This window comes from Lithobates pipiens, unplaced genomic scaffold, assembly GCF_037356315.1.
Source record: "Lithobates pipiens isolate NorthernLeopardFrog02 unplaced genomic scaffold, aLitPip1_a1.2 Scaffold_19, whole genome shotgun sequence".
NCBI lineage: Eukaryota > Metazoa > Chordata > Amphibia > Anura > Ranidae > Lithobates > Lithobates pipiens.
This window is the reverse complement of record NW_027507764.1, coordinates 251,667,996-251,687,257: the sequence shown is the minus strand read 5'-3', so window position 1 is coordinate 251,687,257 and position 19,262 is coordinate 251,667,996. Positions and strand designations below refer to the sequence as shown.

Sequence of the window (19,262 nt, the reverse complement as noted above, 5' to 3'; positions counted from 1 at the left end):
CCTGCAATCTTTAAATAAAAAAAAAATAAAAAAAATGTGAAAAAGACAATAGCGTCTGCTCATCAGGAGCAGGGCGCTAAAAATGCATACAGTAAATATGTTAAATATGTTAACCCTAATTTAAGATATTAGTTTTTGGATTAAGATCTACTTTAATGAGACTTTCCCAAGGGGTATCTTTGTTTATGTTCCATTTCTAGCCTGTCTAGCTCTGTAATACAATCCAGCAAGCAAAAAATAAATAAAACTATTATTACGATTTTGGTTCTCCTAGATATAAAAACTGTTACGTTACAGTATATTTTATATTAAAAAAATATGCAAACTTGAACAAAGAAACTATAGCATTCAGTCTGGTTAAAGCAAGAGGCTAACATATCACTGTCCTAAATTGTGCTAAATTTACAACGTGAATACAGCATGGTACACTGCAAAAACTGCAGACATTACAAAACTCTTTAACAACTGTTACCAAGCACTATACTTCTCAGACTAAAACATCACTGTTGGAAATTCATAACTACTTAGCACAGGAAACTTTACAAAAATGTAATGGCATATTAGCCTGTATACCTAGTTTATTCAACTATTTTGGCTGAAATTAAGGAAGCTATAGCTAGCTATAGCCCTAATAAGACTCTGGGACTTGACATAATACCTACAGAAAAATGCAAAGGGTAAAAGTATCATCTAAATACACAATTATTTTCAGATTAAAAAACCTACATATGACCACAATATCCTTCTTTAAATTGTGTATAATACAGACCCCCTGCGAAAAAGTCAGAAGTGATGAAAGACGTCGGTGTGTGGCTACATGGTGACTATGTTGAAGCTGGGGTAATGTTCTGAAGTCTAGTGAATGAAGCAGTGGTGAGATCGCAACACAGAGCCGCTCTGCATGTCCTGTACCATGTTTCAAAAAGGCTGGTTTTAACTATATTTGATGTACATGCAATATTTATTTTAAATAGATCAATATCTCACATGATTTACACTTTTGGAGGCTCAATTTCTCTTTCCATTTTCTACATGTGGAGTCAAATCCGGCCATGTGAATGGAGAGTGGCGTTTTACAGCAGCTGTTCAATTTAACCGATTTGCGTCCGCCCTATAGCCGAAAGACGGCTACAGAGCGGACGCTATCTGCCGGGAGGCCGTCCCTGGACATCCTCCTGTTTACTTCCGCAATGCGCGCTCCCGGGAGCGCGCATCGGGGAAGTTCTGTGCTGGCCGTGTTCCTCGGACACAGCCAGTCACAGATCGCTGTAAACCGCCAATCACAGCAGGTGTTTACAGTGCGATCGGCCTATCCAATGAGAGATGATCTCATATGTAAACATATGAGATCATCTCTCAGCACCGCTCTCCCTCCTCACACAGACAGCGTGTGAGAAGGGACAGATGAACGGCTGCAGCGGCCGTAAGTAAAAAAAAAGTGCCATCTGCCCCAGTGCCATCCTCCCCCAGTGCCATCCGCCCCAGTGCTATCTGTCCCCAGTGCCACCTGTCAGTGCCATTTGTCCCCAGTGCCATCTGTCATCAGTGCCACATAGTGCCATCTGTCATCAGTCATCAGTGCCACGTATCAGTGCCATTTGTCATCAGTGCCACGTATTAGTGCCATTTGTCATCAGTGCCACCTGTCAGTGTCACGTGTCATCAATGCCACTTATCAGTGCCATCTGTCATCAGTGTCACTCGTCATCGGTGCCACATATTAGTGCCATCTGTCATCGGTGCCACGTATTAGTGCCACGTATTAGTGTCATCTGTCATCAGTGCCACGTATTAGTGCCATCTGTCATCAGTGCCATGTATTAGTGCCATCTGTCATCAGTGCCACGTATAAGTGTCATCTGTCATCAGTGTCACGTGTCATTGTCCTGGTGCTCCAGGGCCTTCAAAAGTGTAATAGGTAGTCAACAAGTTAGAGGGGTAATTTATGCTCCTAGAACACGTGATGGTGCTCCCTGCATGTTGGGCCTCTCTATGTGGCCAGGCTGTGAAAGTCCCACACATGTGGTATTTTAATACTCAGGAGGAGTAGCAGAATTTTTTTGGGGTGTCATTTGTGGTTTACACATGCCATGTAAGAAAAATAACCTATTACAATTAATTAATTAATTTTGCAAAGAATTGTGGGAAAAAAATGACAACATCAAAAAGCTCACTATGCCTCTTACTAAATACCTTGGAATGTCTACTTTCCGAAAAGGGGTCATTTGGGAGGTATTTGTACTTTCCTGACTTGTTCGGGTTGCAAGAAAGGAGATCAGCCACCAGTACATCAGATGTGATCAATTTTGTATGATTCACACCACAGTTTGTAGACTCTCTAACTTTCACAAAGACCAAATAATATCCACTAATTTGGGTTATTTTTACCAAAGATATGTAGCAGTATAAATTGTGGTCAAAATTTATGAAGAAAAATTAATCATTTGCATAATTTTGTCACAGAAACAAAGAAATATGCGTTTTTTTTTCAAAATTTTCGGGTTTTTTTTCATTTATAGCGCAAAAAAACCCCCCAGAGGTGATTAAATACCACCAAAAGAAAGCTCTATTTGTGGGAAAAAAAGGACAAAAAATCCATTTGGGTACATTGTTGCATGACTGAGTAATTGTCATTCAAAATGTGAGAGCACCGAAAGCTGAAAATTGGTCTGGGCAGGAAGGGTGTAAGCAAGTGGTTAATATTTGAGCTTGTTTTCCAAACACGAGAATGAACGGAAACATCATTTGGTGAGCTTCTTTCTTAACAGGAGTTGATCTCCCATTCCTCACTCTGGTGGAGGAATTGGTGTCATCATATACACATATTGCTTTTGCACTTTTCAATAAGGACTGTCTTTTTTTGGTGTGGCTTATGTATGGCTTTATACATTTACACATGATTTAATTATTAAGGACATTATTTGTTTTTTTTTGGACACATTTAAGAGTGTTACTGTGGATTATATTATATATACCTGGTTATATATTTATGTTTTTCATCTATTGTCATGTTTATGTTATTTAAGTAGCAGCACTATTTTTGGTAATTTTTGCATTCTAAAGCGCATTGTATTATATTTATTTGTGTATAATACTAACCTAATTATACTAACATTAAAACCTTAATTGCTTTATGATTATATTTAGTCTAATGCCACGTACACACGTAGCCGACTATCCGACGGACTTAGTCTGGCGGACTTCCCGCCAGACTGTCCGTCGGACTTTCCGAACGAGCTACTTGCCCACACACGGCACTTTTTCAGCGGACTAATACGGCGTACTAAGTCCGCCGTACTATCCGCCCTACTTTTGAAATGAACGGACTCGCCCACACACGCGGAGAAAAGTCCGCTCATTTCAAACACGTCTCCAGGTAGGCAGGGCCCGTGAGGGAGACGTCGCTGGCCCCACCACCTGGTATGGACTTAAAGGGGAACCCCAACGCCGAAAAAAATCGGCGTGGGGGTCCCCCAGGTCCACATCAGACCCTTGTCCGAGCACACTACCCAGCCGGCCAGGAAAGGGGGGGACGAGCGAGCGCCCCCCCCCCCGAGCCGTACCAGGCCGCGTGCCCTCAACATGGGGGGTGCCTTGGGGAAGGGGGGGCCGCGCGCCCCCCCCATCCCAAAGCACCTTGTCCCCATGTTGATGAGGACAAGGGCCTCTTCCCGACAACCCTGGCTGTTGGTTGTCGGGATCTGCGGGCGGGGGGCTTATCGGAATCCGGGAGCCCCCTTTAATAAGGGGGCCCCCGGATACCGGCCCCCCATCCTATGTGAATGAGTATGGGGTACAATGTACCCCTACCCATTCACCTGTAAAATAAAGTACAAAAAAACACAACACACAAGATAAAATAGTTTATTGCACAGCTCCGGGGGTCTTCCGTCTTCGGGGGTCTTCTCGCCGGACTTCTCCACTATTTTCTTCTAGCTCTTTTGCTAGCTGAGGAGCCCAGCTTTCTTCCTCGCCGCGGCCTCTTCTTCCGACTTCGGGGGTCTTGTCCCCCACTTCGGTTCTTCTGCCTGGCCACTGCGCCTTCTTATAGCTCTTTTACAGGCGGTGGCCCGGTCTTCTGTCGCTGCCGCCGCCACCTTCTGTTCTTCTGTTCTTCTCTTCAAATGTTGCGTCGTCGCTCGCTCCACTCACAATGACGGGGACTGGGCGTGCGGCGACTTATATAGGGACATCACCGGATGATGTCCCCGCCCATTATGGTGTCACAGTCCCAGAGGATGCTCCAGTGATGTCCCTATATAAGTCGCCGCGCGTCGCGCCGGAGCCATTGTGAGCGGATGGAGCGACGAGTCAAGATCTGAAGAGAAGAAGAGAACAGAAGAACAGAAGGCGGCGGCGACGACAGAAGACCGGGCCACCGCCTGTAAAAGAGCTATAAGAAGGCGCGGTGGCCCAGCAGAAGAACCAAAGAGGGAGCTGTGCAATAAACTATTTTTACCCTGTGATGTGTTTTTTTTTTGTACTTTTTTCACAGGTGAATGGGTAGGGGTACATTGTACCCCATACTCATTCACATAGGGTGGGGGGCCGGATTCCGATAAGCCCCTCGCCCGCAGACCCCGACAACCAACGGCCAGGGTTGTCGGGAAGAGGCCCTTGTCCTCATCAACATGGGGACAAGGTGCTTTGGGGTGGGGGGGGCCGCTGTACTTTTGGGTCAAAAAAGTATGCCAGAGGCTACACATGGGGGTATTGTCCGGCGGACTTGAGTTTACCGGACTTTTCCACCCGATTGTTTGATCGTGTGTACGCGGCATTAGTCCTGTTTTTTTGATTTGCTAATTATCTATTTTAGGTATTCATATTCTAGATATATATGGTATTGTCAGGGCTAGGCTCAGCCCTTCCTTCTCTGAGCTGGCCACCCAGCTGTCAGCTAATTCTCGGCTACTATCTCTCCACAGTGACTCACCTGTTGATGATATCCTGCTTGTCAGTCCTGCCTACTTAAGCCTTCCAGCCCAGATGATCTCTGCCTTCGCCTTGGTCACATCTCTAGAGACGTTCTCCTGTTTTTCTGTTAAAGACTTGCTTGGCTGACATTCCTTCCGGCTCCAGATCCTGCTTGCTGTTCTACTAAGCTCATCTCTGGCTCCCTGATGTTTTGGCTTGTCTGACTATCCGTTCCGGTTTCTGAACTCTGGCTATGTTTTGACTATGTTTACTCTGTTTACATTTATTATTATTAAACAAGTGAGATTAAACTGTACTTCTGTCTCAGTCTGATTCATAGTTTCTGACAGGTATATAGCATTGTAGCAATTTTGGTCCTTGCTATTAAGGAATAATACTGTCTCTAAGATCTATAGGAGATGTCTATATGGGCATATTGTGTATAGATGCCCTCCAAACATCTCTCTTCATTTCCAAACTATTAAATCACAATTCAAATATCTGGGTACTAGAACTAAATACCCTTCTCCATTTATGGAGACAACCTTTCTTAACTTTTACAAATTACAAATTTCATTAAACAGTAGGCAGAACATATATATATCCTATAAACTTGTATAAATAATATAACACTGGACTGGACATTTTTTAGTGGATTTAATTGGCCGTGGCCTTTTATTATAGGTATTAAAGTTTTTATTAACAACATATAGTAATACCAGCTTTAAAAAAAAAAAATCTACTCTACCATCATATCATGCTTAGCTATTTCAAGCTTGAGCTACTAAGCATTCTAATACAAAGTCCCATTTCTTAAGGAATGGCCAAAAAACCTCATAACTCAGGCTTGCGACAAGAGAGGGAGGGCGGGACATGCTTATTCTTAGATCCGCGCCGACTGCTGCAATAATGACGCATTTTCTTTTATAGGTCCTGACTCATGCCAGGACTGTTGAAAACCTTTTAAACCAAGCATAGGTATGTACAATAGACCTGTAAATAAAGTGTATTTTTTTTATTTAAACAATTTTGTCTGCCACTGTCCCACATGTGGATGGCAGGGACATTTTTGCCCCACCTTTCACCTTTATGGGACAGTAGGCAGAACATATACATCCTATAAACTTATATAAATAATATAAGACTGGACTTAAATTTTTATGAACAGCATATAGTAATACCAGCTTTTTTTTAAAAAAATATACCAACAGCATATCATGCTCAGCTTTTTCAACCTTGAGCTACTAAACATTCTAATACAAAGTCCCAAACGCCATGCTTAAACACAAGGAGCATGGCACCCCACCTGGCCCACAGCCTACTCGACACAGGATTGTAAATTAAGATTAAAAATGTCCAGTGTCCTTAAAAACCATTGACGCCTCCTTCCAAATCAACATGTCTAAAAGAGAAACGATTCAACAGAGACATAAACGTAGCCATTTTTCTGTTAATTTTCTTAAATTTTTTTTCACAATGTTTAAATTCTGGGGAAAACCAAAGCAAACGCAGAATGGTTTCCGAAAACACTAGGATGCAATCCGGAAGGATTGCATGAAGGCAGGTCAAATCAGACTTAAGCGAAATTGTGTCCCATGTTTTTTGGAGATCAATGTCGTTGCCAGCTAAATTAAAAATTATAACATTCATAACAGGCCATTTTAAATAAAACAAAGACAATGATTTACGAAGATTAGTCCATTTTAGGCCACGTAGTCCATACCAATAGACACTAAAATGAGATGTAAGCAAACTCAGAGAAGAACCATAACATCTGTATTCAGCTCTTTTGTGCACCCAAAATACATAGGAATGTCCTATAATCCAAACCATGCATGAAGATTCTGAAATTAAATGGAAACATTAGGTCGTACATAATATTTATAACAGTTGGATTTCCATCTACCAATGCCCTTCCAGAAATCCAGAAAGACCTAAATTAGCCGCTTCAGTAGCAGCTCCAATCCAAAAGGAGGTCAATCTTCAAAAGGGCCAAACATTTCTTCAAAACTGAATCCAATTAATAAATACTCAGAAAACTACCATCAGTATGAATAAGAAAATGTTCGTTAGCCAATGGGCAAAACTAAATATTGCTGAGACAAGGATACAGCACAGATAAATAGATCTGAGTACTTGTGGCGTGTAATCTAACGACCATGGCCGAGTTGATCGGTTTTACTTCTGCTCAGCAGGATACTAAGCACCTCCGATTGGAGCACAACATCAGAAAACAATAAACCTGAACACACTTGTTTACTGAGAGGGAGGATTTCCGAGATATGAAATGCACCAATAAAAAGAGGCAGAACGAAAGTCTAAACAATAAAGATTCATAAGGTGAAAAGCACACTTCAATAGTTGCAGAACACAGCTTTCGTAACAGATCAACAGAAATTGGAAGTCTGTTATCAAAATGTGCTCTGCGATAACCCTTCAATGCCCTTTGTACCGAAAAGAAAATAAGGCAAGAAAGGACTCCATGTAAACATAAGAGAAATTACACCCCCGATAAGGTTTGCAATGCATGGGAATAAGAGTATTTACAATTCATTAAATCATTTTAAAAAGACAGCACAAGACGTTAATTAAAACAATCACTTGGTACGTTAATATATTGTAAAAAATAACACCACAAATTCCATGTAGCATTATATCCTGCCCACGTGGATGGAGCTAAGGAGTTCCTAATGGAAAGCATCACATCTGTCATATTAGACTCCATAAATGAGGAGGACAATAGGATCTGCGTCTGGCACTAACGTCTGAAATTTGTCCATCTGTAGACGAGACAACGAGTCTGCTATGATGTTATCACCTCCAGGAACAAACTTAGCTTTAAGCCAAATATTAAGCTCAAAACATTTAAAAACAAGATGGTGTAAAATAGCAATGACTGGCAAAGACTTAACAAACTTAGCTTTAAGCCAAATATTAAGCTCAAAACATTTAAAAACAAGATGGTGTAAAATAGCAATGACTGGCAAAGACTTAGAAACCAAACATTTAAAAACAAGATGGTGTAAAATAGCAATGACTGGCAAAGACTTAGAAACCAAACAATTTATGCCATAAACAAAGCCTTTATTATCAGAGTAGAGAAGTATTCTTTGACTGCGAAACTGTGGGCCCCAAAGTTCCCAGGGCCACTAGTACTGGAAAAATCTCTAAACGTACTATATTGGTTGTAAAACCTTTAAGCAACCATGATGTAGGCCATTTATTTGCAGACCAATGCCCTTGCCAAAATGCCCCTTATCCATAAACACCAGAGGCATCGGTAAAAGGATTTAAAGCAGAGGAAGCACAAAACAGGAGCTGTCACAAAGTGCAACCATTAAAAGATGACAAATTTTTTTAGCCAGACAATCAAATCGTCTCAAATATCCATAGTGATCCTCACAAAATGAAAAAAACAGATATAGCTCTGTATAGATATTTAGCGAAAACACAGCCCATAGGCATCACCCTAGAGGCAAACGCCATCAAGCCCAACAAAGATTGAATGGTGCACAATTGAACTTTAGTCTTTGATAAAATAAATTCTAACAAAAATCTAATCTTCACAACCTTGGACATAAGAAGCCTGAATTGCATTGCTACAGTGTCAATCTGAAGACCTAAAAATTCTAAACAGGAGGTCGGAGGCACAGATTTTTCTTGTGCTAAGGGAACCCCAAAGTGGCAGCAAATGATCTGAAATTCTGTGAAAAGGTAAAGACAATCCAAAGAGTCTGCACTGCCAACAAATAAGAAATCATCCAAATAGTAAAAACAATTAAAAGAGCCAGACTGAGAATTCAAAACTCATTCTAAAAAAGTTGAGAAAAACTAAAAATAACTAAAAGAAAGAGAACAGCCCAGGAGGCATTTGTCAAAGAAATATTAATTTTGAAAAACAAAAACCAAAGAATTAAAAGCAGATGTGTGAATATGTAATAACCAAAAAGCTGTTTTATTATCAGCTTTTGCTAAAAGAGCAGACTCACCAACATTCATAATGATTACTAAAGCATCATCGAAAGATGAGTAGGAAACCGAACATAAACTAGGATCTATGTCATCCTTAAGGGAAAAACTGTCGGGATAAGGCAAATTATGCATTAATCTAAATGTGGCAGGTTCCTTTTTTGGGATGACACCTAATGGTGAAACTCTAAAATCCAGAAAAAAGAGGAACAGTAAAAGGATCTGCGATTCTACCTTCAGAGAAAAAAAAAATCTTGACCTTAAACACTTACTCATGCAATCTAACAGAATGTAAGTTATCAAAAACCCCACAACCAGAACCTATAAACGAAGGTAATTGGAAACCATTGCCGAAACCATTAATTAGAATGTCCGCTGCCTTGTGATCTGGGTAACGGTAAAGCCACGGTAACATGTTTACTAAGTTCACCGGTGTTACCGCTTTTGAGAAAAACATCCTTAGTGGTAGGCGTGACATTAGATGCCAATTTCTTAAAGCAACACACAACAGGGTATGCTCCTGCACAGTGAGCACACTCATGCTTATACTTGCAATTATGAGGCCATTTACATGACTCATTAAAATTAAAGCATAAACGTTTGTAGTGTTGTCCAGGTGCAGGTACAGATGGTTTCAAAACTGGCTTCTGAGGCAATAACAGGTTTAATCAGACACCAATGTCTTTCATGCCCCATTTCAAAGAACCGTGCCCCGAACGCTTTTGATGAAAATATTTGTCATAGTAAAACCAGGAAAGTCTCGGAAAATGTTTATATGCCTCCAATATAATGTCCACATACTGGAAAAGACCACTGCATAGATCAGGACGCTGTTTCCCTAGAACACTGGCAAAAATACTGAATGTTTGAAGCCAATTATTAAAACTACAGGGAATAGAATGTTTACGTCTATCAATATATTTATCACTTTCACGTTTGTCAATACCAGTCTCTCTAGTAGACTGGAGATCAATATAATCCCCTTTCCATATCTTTTTTTTTATGGCATTTGTAAGATGAAATCCCAATGGTGACAGTTCACACAAGAGAACTTCTTTCAGACAAGTTTCAGGTACGATAGAAGAAGAAGATGGTAAAGGTTCTATAGTCACCATTGACATAGCTAAGGAAACATTAGAAAGCATAGGCTAACTGTTGTTAGAAAGCATATTGTCTTTCCAAACCGAATCTAATCCTGCATGAGAGGATTGTGACAAATTGGAAGAAGGCAGCAATTTAGACAATAAATTAGACATAGAAACAGCAAATTCCTGTAATACAGAGGCATCCAAAGACTGACCTCTAGTCATATTAGCGGGGGACAAGGAAGGGTTAACCAATGTAACATAACAGGGCAGTGGATGGAAAAGCTTGCGATGATTCTGTAGTCATAGCAACCACCTGGTTGTTATGTGATGTAGGTGCCACTTTCTCCAACAGGTTGGTTTCAGACAGCAGTGCTACATTAGGACATAATGCATGAAAAGAGTCAAGAGAATTAACACTGCTTTGTTGAGCTACAGTAACTCCGTATTAAAGTGCTGGCTAAAATTGGTAGACAAAGAAATTGCAGTCATGGAGTTGTTAACCACAACAACAGTAGTATTGTTTGCAGTAGGCTGAGTAATTGCAATGTCGTAGCAGTAGAAGGCTGTGCAGATATTATATTTACCTCTTCCTCTAATTGCAGATTTTTTAACTTGTCCCCTGTACCTTGGCTGGGATGGGGAATTGAACCTGAGTGGCCTCTTTGACATCCTCTTCTGTGTCACAAGGCTTTCCATATAGATATCAGTCAAAGTACCCACTGCTTGAGTGAGATCTCCTTGGCTATCATGGGAGTTCGGAAGTACAAGGGAGGAGATTGGAACAATGTCACCAGAGACAGACACAGCATCAATAGCAGGAAACAGTGGCGGGGCTATGTTAGCAATGGACAGACAGAACTGGGGGACAACAAAGTCAGGGAGAGACACCAAGGAAGCCACTGGTAAATCCAGGCAATGCTGCATCCATCCGGCTCAGTCTACAGCGCTATCCCGCTCCATAATCTGTTTTAATAGTGACTCCATGTCAGCACAAACCATCACAGACGTGCTTTTTCTTGGATCCCCACTGACTGCTGCAATAATGACGCATTTTCTTTTCTTTTATAGGTACTGACTCGTGCCAGGATCATTGAAAACCTTTTAAACAAATCACAGGCAAGCACAATAGACCTGTAAAGTATAATTTTTTTTATTATTTTTTTTTATTTAAACTATTTTGTCTGCCACTGTCGCACCTTCCACTTTTACTCTTGTAAAAGATAATGTGTTGGAAAGTATAAATTGTGTTCCAAAGCAAATTAATCTCCTGACTCATATACGCCCATTTTCTGATATACTCACCCCCTGGGCTATCAGATTACAGTATATGAGCAATGACAGCATAATATCAGATCTATTACATTCTAATTTGTAATCCATAATTGAAAAGGCTATATAGGTTTCCCACCAATAATAAGTTGTGACAATATAGTGGCATACTACATGAAATTATGTAAAATTTAAACAATGCATTTCTCCATCTCCCATCTTTGAATTAGGAAAGTGAAAAACAAGAAAATATACTCTTGCAGAGAATGAGCCAAAGTAACTTTAAATGTAAAGCTTGTTGTTGGTGCCTGTAATTAAACAGAAAAAAAACATACCCTTCTACAAATTGTCAATTTTAGCTATATTCAGATTTTATTGCATGCAAGTCTAAATTCCAGGCATGCATAATTTACTGTCTATTTATGCCTTACTAAAGTGGGAAGGTTATAAGATATCTGAAAGTAGTATCAAGATAAATCAAATACATTATTTGAATGTAGTGGGTACAGAAATGGTTTCCTACTTAATATAAGGATAGCAATGTTATCAGCACTTGCTCCTCTGCAGGATTACAAAATGCCTTTTCCTTATGTTATTATGTTAAAGAGAGAGGGATGTGATCTGTATACCAGCAGATGAGGGAACTGGGCAGGGTTTGTGATTTCAGTACAGCAGAAGCATTGTGTTGTCAGCTCACTACAGAAAGTATTGAGCTCTCTGATTTTTAGGCACATTAACAAAATCTTTTTTCAGTAATTGCAACATTTTAAAGTGACGAAAACTTTTTTACTCAATTTAAATGTATTCCTTCTTTGTTACATTTGTATAATTTGGAATATTATATATATTAATTAATATATATATTAAAAGAACGCTAAACATGTTTATGTGTTTAACTAGCAGCTATGGTGGATCTGCCACTAGTTTCATATGTTGTAGATTTGAACAAGAGTGCTAAAATGTTCTGGTTATAATACAAATTCTGACGATTAATAAACAGCAAAAGGTTACACTTACTGCTTGTACTGGTACCTCCAGAAACTTTATCTTTACTATCAGTGACAAGGTGTCCATAAGAGGAGTGATGGTGATGATGTTGATGATGGTGGTTATGTCTGCTGGATGCTTTCGATGTATAACGGGTCCCTCCATTTTCTTCAAAGTTGAATATATGAAGATCACTGCTTTTAATTCCTGGTGACAATGGATACCTGATAACAAAACATAAGTACAAAGTATGCTTTCTGAGGACACAAATGAGCTAGTCATTAAAAAAAAAAGTAAACAAATAACTTTCCTAGTTTTGTATACAGCAGGGAAGAGTTAGGGCCTTTCTGTTTGGAGATTAACTTGCACCAGAGACACTCCAGAGATGTGTGAAGCGGCTCCATAAAGAGCCAGTCACAATCTCCTGCTATGCGAATTGGATGTGGGGAAACCCGAAGCCAATTCCCAATAGTGTGAACCCAGCCTAAATCTATTTTCCTAAAGACTTAAAGAATGCCTCCTTTGTTCTCTGTGATAACCTTAAAGTGATGGACTTTATCCACAACTTATGCATTTACACATGTTAAAGCGGAGGTCCACCCTAAAATGGACCTCCGCTCATCGGAATCCCCCCCCCTCCGGCGCCACAATCGGCACCTTTCAGGGGGGAGGGGGGTGCAGTTACCTGGATAATCCAGGTAACTGCACCCACTTCCGGGCTAGCTCTCTGCGGAAAGGGGCGTACGTTACGCCCCTTTCCGCAAGCGCCCGCCCCCTTCAGCAAGTGCCCCGCTGCCTGCTGGGAAACACACAGCTCCCAGAGGCAGCGGGGACCGTCCGGATTGCACCGCGCGGCTCGCGCATGCGCAGTAGGGAACCGGGAAATGAAGCCGAAAGGCTCCATTTCCTGATTCCCATACCCAAGATGGCGGCGGCAGGACCCGATAGACGAGCGAGCGATCGGCTTCGGGTGCCGACATCGCGGGCGCGCTGGACAGGTAAGTGTCACTATTTAAAAGTCAGCAGCTGCAGTATTTGTAGCTGCTGGCTTTTAAAAAAAAAAAAAACGCGGAGTCCCGGTGGACTCCCGCTTTAATCATATCCTCCCTTAATCTTTTCTTCTCAAGAAAGAATAAATTCCATTCCTCTAATCTTTCCCCATAGGGGAGCTCCTCCATGCCTCTTATCAGTTTGATTGTCTTTTTCTGCATTTTCTGCAGATACTTGATATCCTTTTTGTGAATTGGTTCCCAAAACTGAACTGCATATTCCAGATGAGGTCTTACTAATGATTTGTACAGGGGCAAAATGATATTTCTCTCTCTGAAGTCCATACCTTTCTTAAAAAAATAAAGGGATTTTGCTGTTTGTCTTCTATCATACCCTTTAAAAGTTGTGATGTGCGGTTTTAAGTTCATCACTGGGCAATATCACCTTTACTTATTATTATTTTTAACAGCTTTGTTTAATTACCTGAGTCTGCCATCATAATGCTCTCTGCAACACCCATTTCAGTAGTGGAGACTAGTTATCTGCCACTGCTTGAGGACCCTCCCACACTGCAATTCAGAGGAAAGAAGATTTGGGCCCAACATGTCACATGACTGTGAATTTAGGTAAAAAATTGGGCAATTTATTAAAACAAAATGAGACAATTGGTGGAACAACTAGAATAATTTTTCATTTTCAAACCCAGACTGCAGGAATGACAGTTGGAAGCTGAAAGGTTGCCTCGAGCAAGAACTGTTTCGTGCAGCACGATTTACACACCAGCCCATATGGTAAAGTACATTTCCCATATCAACCTATAAAATCCACCTGTCTGGTCTGTAAAAATGAACAGAAAATGTTAAAGCAGAGCTGCTCTTTTCACATTCCCCAGTGTTTTAGTAAAAAGTAATCCAAAGGACACCTTACCAGTTCACTGTAGTGAGAGGTCTTCTCCAACAGTTTATCCACCCCCCCCCCCAAGCAAGGGGCCTGTACTCCAAATAAAATCTGGTTGCTAAGGTGTTACAACACTTTACAAATATGACTTTTCTCCTTGCATTGTTTATTAAATAAACCTGCATTTATCCTGCCAGTTGGACATGCTTCACAACAAGCCATTTATTCTACTATGCTATATAATTATTAATGATAAGATGATGTTCTAAGTTACCATTACATGTTTTCCCAATATAAAGAACTATGACTCAGTGCAGTGGAATTACACACCATTATTATATCCAACTGGATATGTTATTTTTCTAGATTAGGATTTATTAACACTTAAATTGCTTTCTGTGATACTTGCTTCATAAGTAAATTAACTGGCAAGTATTTTAAAGAGCATTGGTATTTTCAAACTATATTTTTGAGATAATGCAGTTTATAATAACAACATGGATTGGGGTAACTGTATAAAAACATAAAAAGTATAATACGGTTCCCAAAACAACCAATCATATAGAAGCTCATTTAATAACATTCACTAGCAGTAAAACTGGTTGCTACCCTTGTAGATTTACTGTCGTCCATTTTTCAAAAACCGTAATCAAATTTACTGAATTACCAAGAATCTTTGCTTTTTGAGCATACTTTTAGATCCAGATGACTACCTAATGCATTCTTTTTTTTTTTATTCTACATTTTATTTTTTCAAAAATGTTTATACATATAAACAAAGACATTTTAGTTGCTTGCATATCACAAAATATAGCTTAACATACATTAATTCTATTTTCAGTGGATATATATTATGAAACAAACAAAAAATAAATAAATAAAATGGGGGAGGAGAAAAATGGTTCCCTCTTCTCTCTTATATGTCCATTCTACCATTCAGGTGTATATTTCTTTCCCTCTCCACCTCTCATTTATACACAGATACTATTTACCAGAGAGAGTAATAAGGAGAAAAGAGAGAGGGAAAAAAATGACTTTTCTACAGGGATAATTAAATTCTCTCATTCTCTTCCTTCCCCCTAAGGCCCACCTGCTCCCCCTCCCCAAGCGCACAGCCATATTCCCTCGTGCATACCAAAGAGACTATGGTTTCCATTTTTTATTAAATGTATCCTCCTTACCTTGCATAATTGCAATACCTTTTTCTATAGCATATATAGCAGCTATTTTTTTGACCCATAGCGGGATCGAGGGGGTGACTCCTGCCTCCAAAACAGCCGGGATACTGGCCTTTGCCGCATTCAAAAGATGAGCGACCAGAGAGTTCCGATATTTACATTTTGAAAGGTCAGAAAAGTGAAGAAGATATCTTGCTGGGTCAAACCTCAAATCATAGTCTGTTAACTGTCCTATAGTATATCGCACTTTAGACCAGAAATCCACTAACTTCCGACATGACCAAAAGATATGAAGCATATTACCCCCTGACTCTCCACACCGACAGCATGAATTCGTCCTCTCCGAATACATTTTCTTGTAATAGTGATGGAACTTTATACCACTTTGTAAGAATTTTATAATATAGCTCTTGGTATTTACTAGCTGTTGAAGAATAATGGGCAAAATATAAAATATAGCTCCGTTGCTCCTTAGAAAATGTAATGTCTAAATCTCTTTCCCATGTCAAAAGGAATCTTGGAACAAAGTCTTTAGGGGGATCTATTAGTATTTTGTATACCTCAGATACCCCATGGACAGAAGGCTTTTCTATCAAACATATATTTTCTATAGATGTGTTTAAATGGTCCGATCTCTCCCCCATATTAAGGGAAGTAAGGAAATGAGTAAGCTGTTTCATCCACCACGGATCCAATGGCGGACTGTATTTCAACCTTGGTACTTCAAGAAAGTCTCCTAATCAAAATTTACCACGCCGCATAAATTGTTTAATAACGGGTTTCCCAAAACTGGATAAATACGAGTAATTTCCCCAACCAGTTTTGAAAAGAGATGACTCTGTTGGATTACTTTTAGAGTTGGCCCTATCAGGGGGTGGTATCTTAAGTTTCCCAGTGTTCTCAACCGTAACCATGGTAGGCATCGGAGTGGAATCTCCGTACATGGTTGGTTAATCACCACCAAGATCTTATGTGCCTCATCTCTACATCAGGCAAGTACCCTGGCAAGGTGTAGTACTTTGTGGAATCTTATTGGATCTGGAAAAGCCATGCCCCCCTGGGTTTTTGGCATAGCCAATAAGTGAAAAGATAGATGGGATGCTTTTTGCCCAAGTAAATCTAATAAAAGCACTGTGTAATGATTTCAAAAAGGACTCTGAGATAGCTATTGGCAGAGTCTGAAAAAGGTACAATAATCTTGGTAGAATATTCATTTTAAGGATAGCGTTCCTACCCATCTATGTATAAGGGACCTTTAAAACACCTTATGTAACAAATATGTGCAACTTACTGTAATGTTTCATCAGATTTTTATTTGCTGTTCAACCAATAAAAACCTTTGTGAAAAAAAAGGGATCTTTGTTCCATCTTTTAAAAAAAAGAAAGTTCCTGTAATAATGTTGGAAAATTTGCTTGAAAGACTGTCTATTGAGGAGGTCAATTTAACTCCTAAATATGAAAAAATTGAAGATGCCCATGGAAAGGAAAACGATGATTGGAGAGCCTGTGCGCGTGTAGTTGACATTGTAATATTTAATATTTCCCATTTTTGAACTTTCATTTCAAAATTTGAACAAAAGCTATAGTGATCAAACTCATTTAAAAGATTTGGTAGTGTGGTTTCTGGTGATGTAAGAACAGTATAGCATCTGAAAAAGCCGCTGTTTTATGTTCCGATTTATCGATCACACAGCCTTGAATATCAATATTTTCGTCAAACATGTTGCAAGAATTGTTCAAGGGTTAATATAAAAATCACTGGAGACAGAGGACAGCCCTGTCTTGTACTATTACTCATATTAAAATATGAGGAGGTTGCCTCGTTGATTCTTACCGCTATGGATGGGGCAGAGTATATAGCCTCTATCCATTTACCGAACGCTTTTCCTACTCCAATGTGAGTCAACATTTTCTTCAAAAATGTCCAATCCAATCCACCCTGTCAAAGGCTTTTTCTGCATCAGAAGATAACAAACACAATTGTATTTTATGAGAGTGAACCAAGTGGATAATATCTAGAGCTCTAATGGTCTTATCTTTTGCCTCTTTAGTAGGCATAAAGCCTACCTGTTCAGGGTGGATGACAATTTGAAGAAGAGGTTGTAACCTTGTGGCTAATATCCATGTAAAAATGTTTAAGTCAACATTTAATAATGAAATAGGTCTATAGTTCTTACATTGGGCATGGTCCTTACCCTCCTTGGGAATAACTGCAATATGTGCCCTGAGAGTATCTCTCGGTATAGGTCTATCTTCTAAAAGGGAGTTCAATGCTTTTATAAATCTCGGACCTAAGATAGAAGCAAATGCCTTATAGTAAACTACTGTGTACCCATCAGGACCTGGGGTTTTATCGGGCTTAAGCATATTAATTGCACTCATATATTCATCTATTGTTATTGGCACATTTAGTAATTCAGACCCCTTCTCAGAGATTCATGGTAGACCTGAGGAGGCAAAATAATTTCGGATTGATTGTTGCTTTTGTACCATCTGATGAGATATTATGCAAAACAAAAAAACGACCAAACTTCCACCACACGCCACCCATGTAGTGATGATTACCAACCCAGTGCCACTCCTTTATATAAATGAGGCTACTGCCGTAACCAAAAAATCAGCATACACAAAATATTTTCCAAGGAGGATCAAAAGAGAAAAGATCACCCATGGAAAGAAAGATGGCTACTATAGCTGTAGTGGGCAATTATGGGAGAGTAATAATAACATTTAACTCATTTTTATTTGGTATCAAAACTACATTTTAAAAAGTCGCTCAGCAAATATGAGCTGTATTGAGCTGGTCTTGCCGAATATCAAAAAGTGGCATACCAAAAATGCATAAAAGCATGTGGTGCACGAGACACACAAATACACAGGCAAAAACAGACAATAAACACACAGATAACAAAAACAGACTGGGCGCCTGAATTACCACAGATGCATTGAGACCCTTCGATCAAATCGGCAATGATAGAAAATGAATAATACATTTGCTAAATATAGAGGGAAATAATGCATGCGTGGTCCCCAAGGGTGTGAAAAATCTAAAGAAATAACATTATATAAAAAAAGTGCCTGTCTGACTAGTATCCAGATATTACACATAGTCTCCAAATTTATCTGGCAATTAATTCCTTCTTTGTTGTCCTGAATGGATGAAACAAAAATAGTTGCATGCCATGTAAGAAACATAGCATCAAAAGTGACAGTTCCTGAAAATAATTTTGCAGCTCAAATAAAGTCCAAACTTCAATGGAAGAGTAAACTCATATATGTAGCGGTTAGTAGTAAGGTGCTTGCTGACAGCTCCGTAGCGTCCTCGTCCACTGAGGAAGATCAAAAGCAGGACGCTGTTAGCCCTTGTACACACGGTCGGAGAATCCGTCGGAATGTGTCCTATCGGACCGTGTTGTCGGATAATCCGACTGTGTGTGGTATGCATCGGACTGATTCCGTCGGAATATCAGTCGGACCAAATTTTCCAACTTGCTGGAAATATTTTCCGACAAACTGGTCCGATCGGACATACTCCGATCATGTGTAGCCTACTCCGACGGACAAGGTGCTCACATTCAAATTCCGTCACGGAAGCACTCGTTCAGGTAAAACTACTGCTCGTAAGCGATATAGCACATTCGTCACTCTGCAATGTTAAAAATTCTTTCATCAAGCACATTCTCTTGTTCTTTACAATGCTGCAAGAACGAACTTCTTTTGATGCTCATAGTCACACACACTTCTCCCGAACGTATTTCATTACTCTTTTTTAACCATTTCAGCAATACAATTTTAGTTTGCGTCACATCTACACAATTTTAGATTTTGTTTATTCTTTTTTGGATGCTTTTTTATTTTTAATTCCTAAAAATCTCCTTTAAAGACAGTTTGCTAATTTCTCCTTTTTTTGGGGTGTTTTTTGTGTGTAAACTTACCACAACAACATTATTTTATTTTTTATCTTTGGTTT

General features: G+C 39.6%; 1 protein-coding gene across 1 annotated transcript in view; it reads right to left on the bottom strand.

Moving 5' to 3' along the window:
- EPB41L4B (erythrocyte membrane protein band 4.1 like 4B) overlaps positions 1-19,262 on the bottom strand; it is a 770,758-nt gene that overhangs the window by 253,514 nt on the left and 497,982 nt on the right. Inside the window, exon 16 of the mRNA XM_077491916.1 lies at positions 12,258-12,451. Coding sequence (XP_077348042.1) covers positions 12,258-12,451 — 194 coding nt within the window. The remainder of the gene's footprint in view (positions 1-12,257; positions 12,452-19,262) is intronic.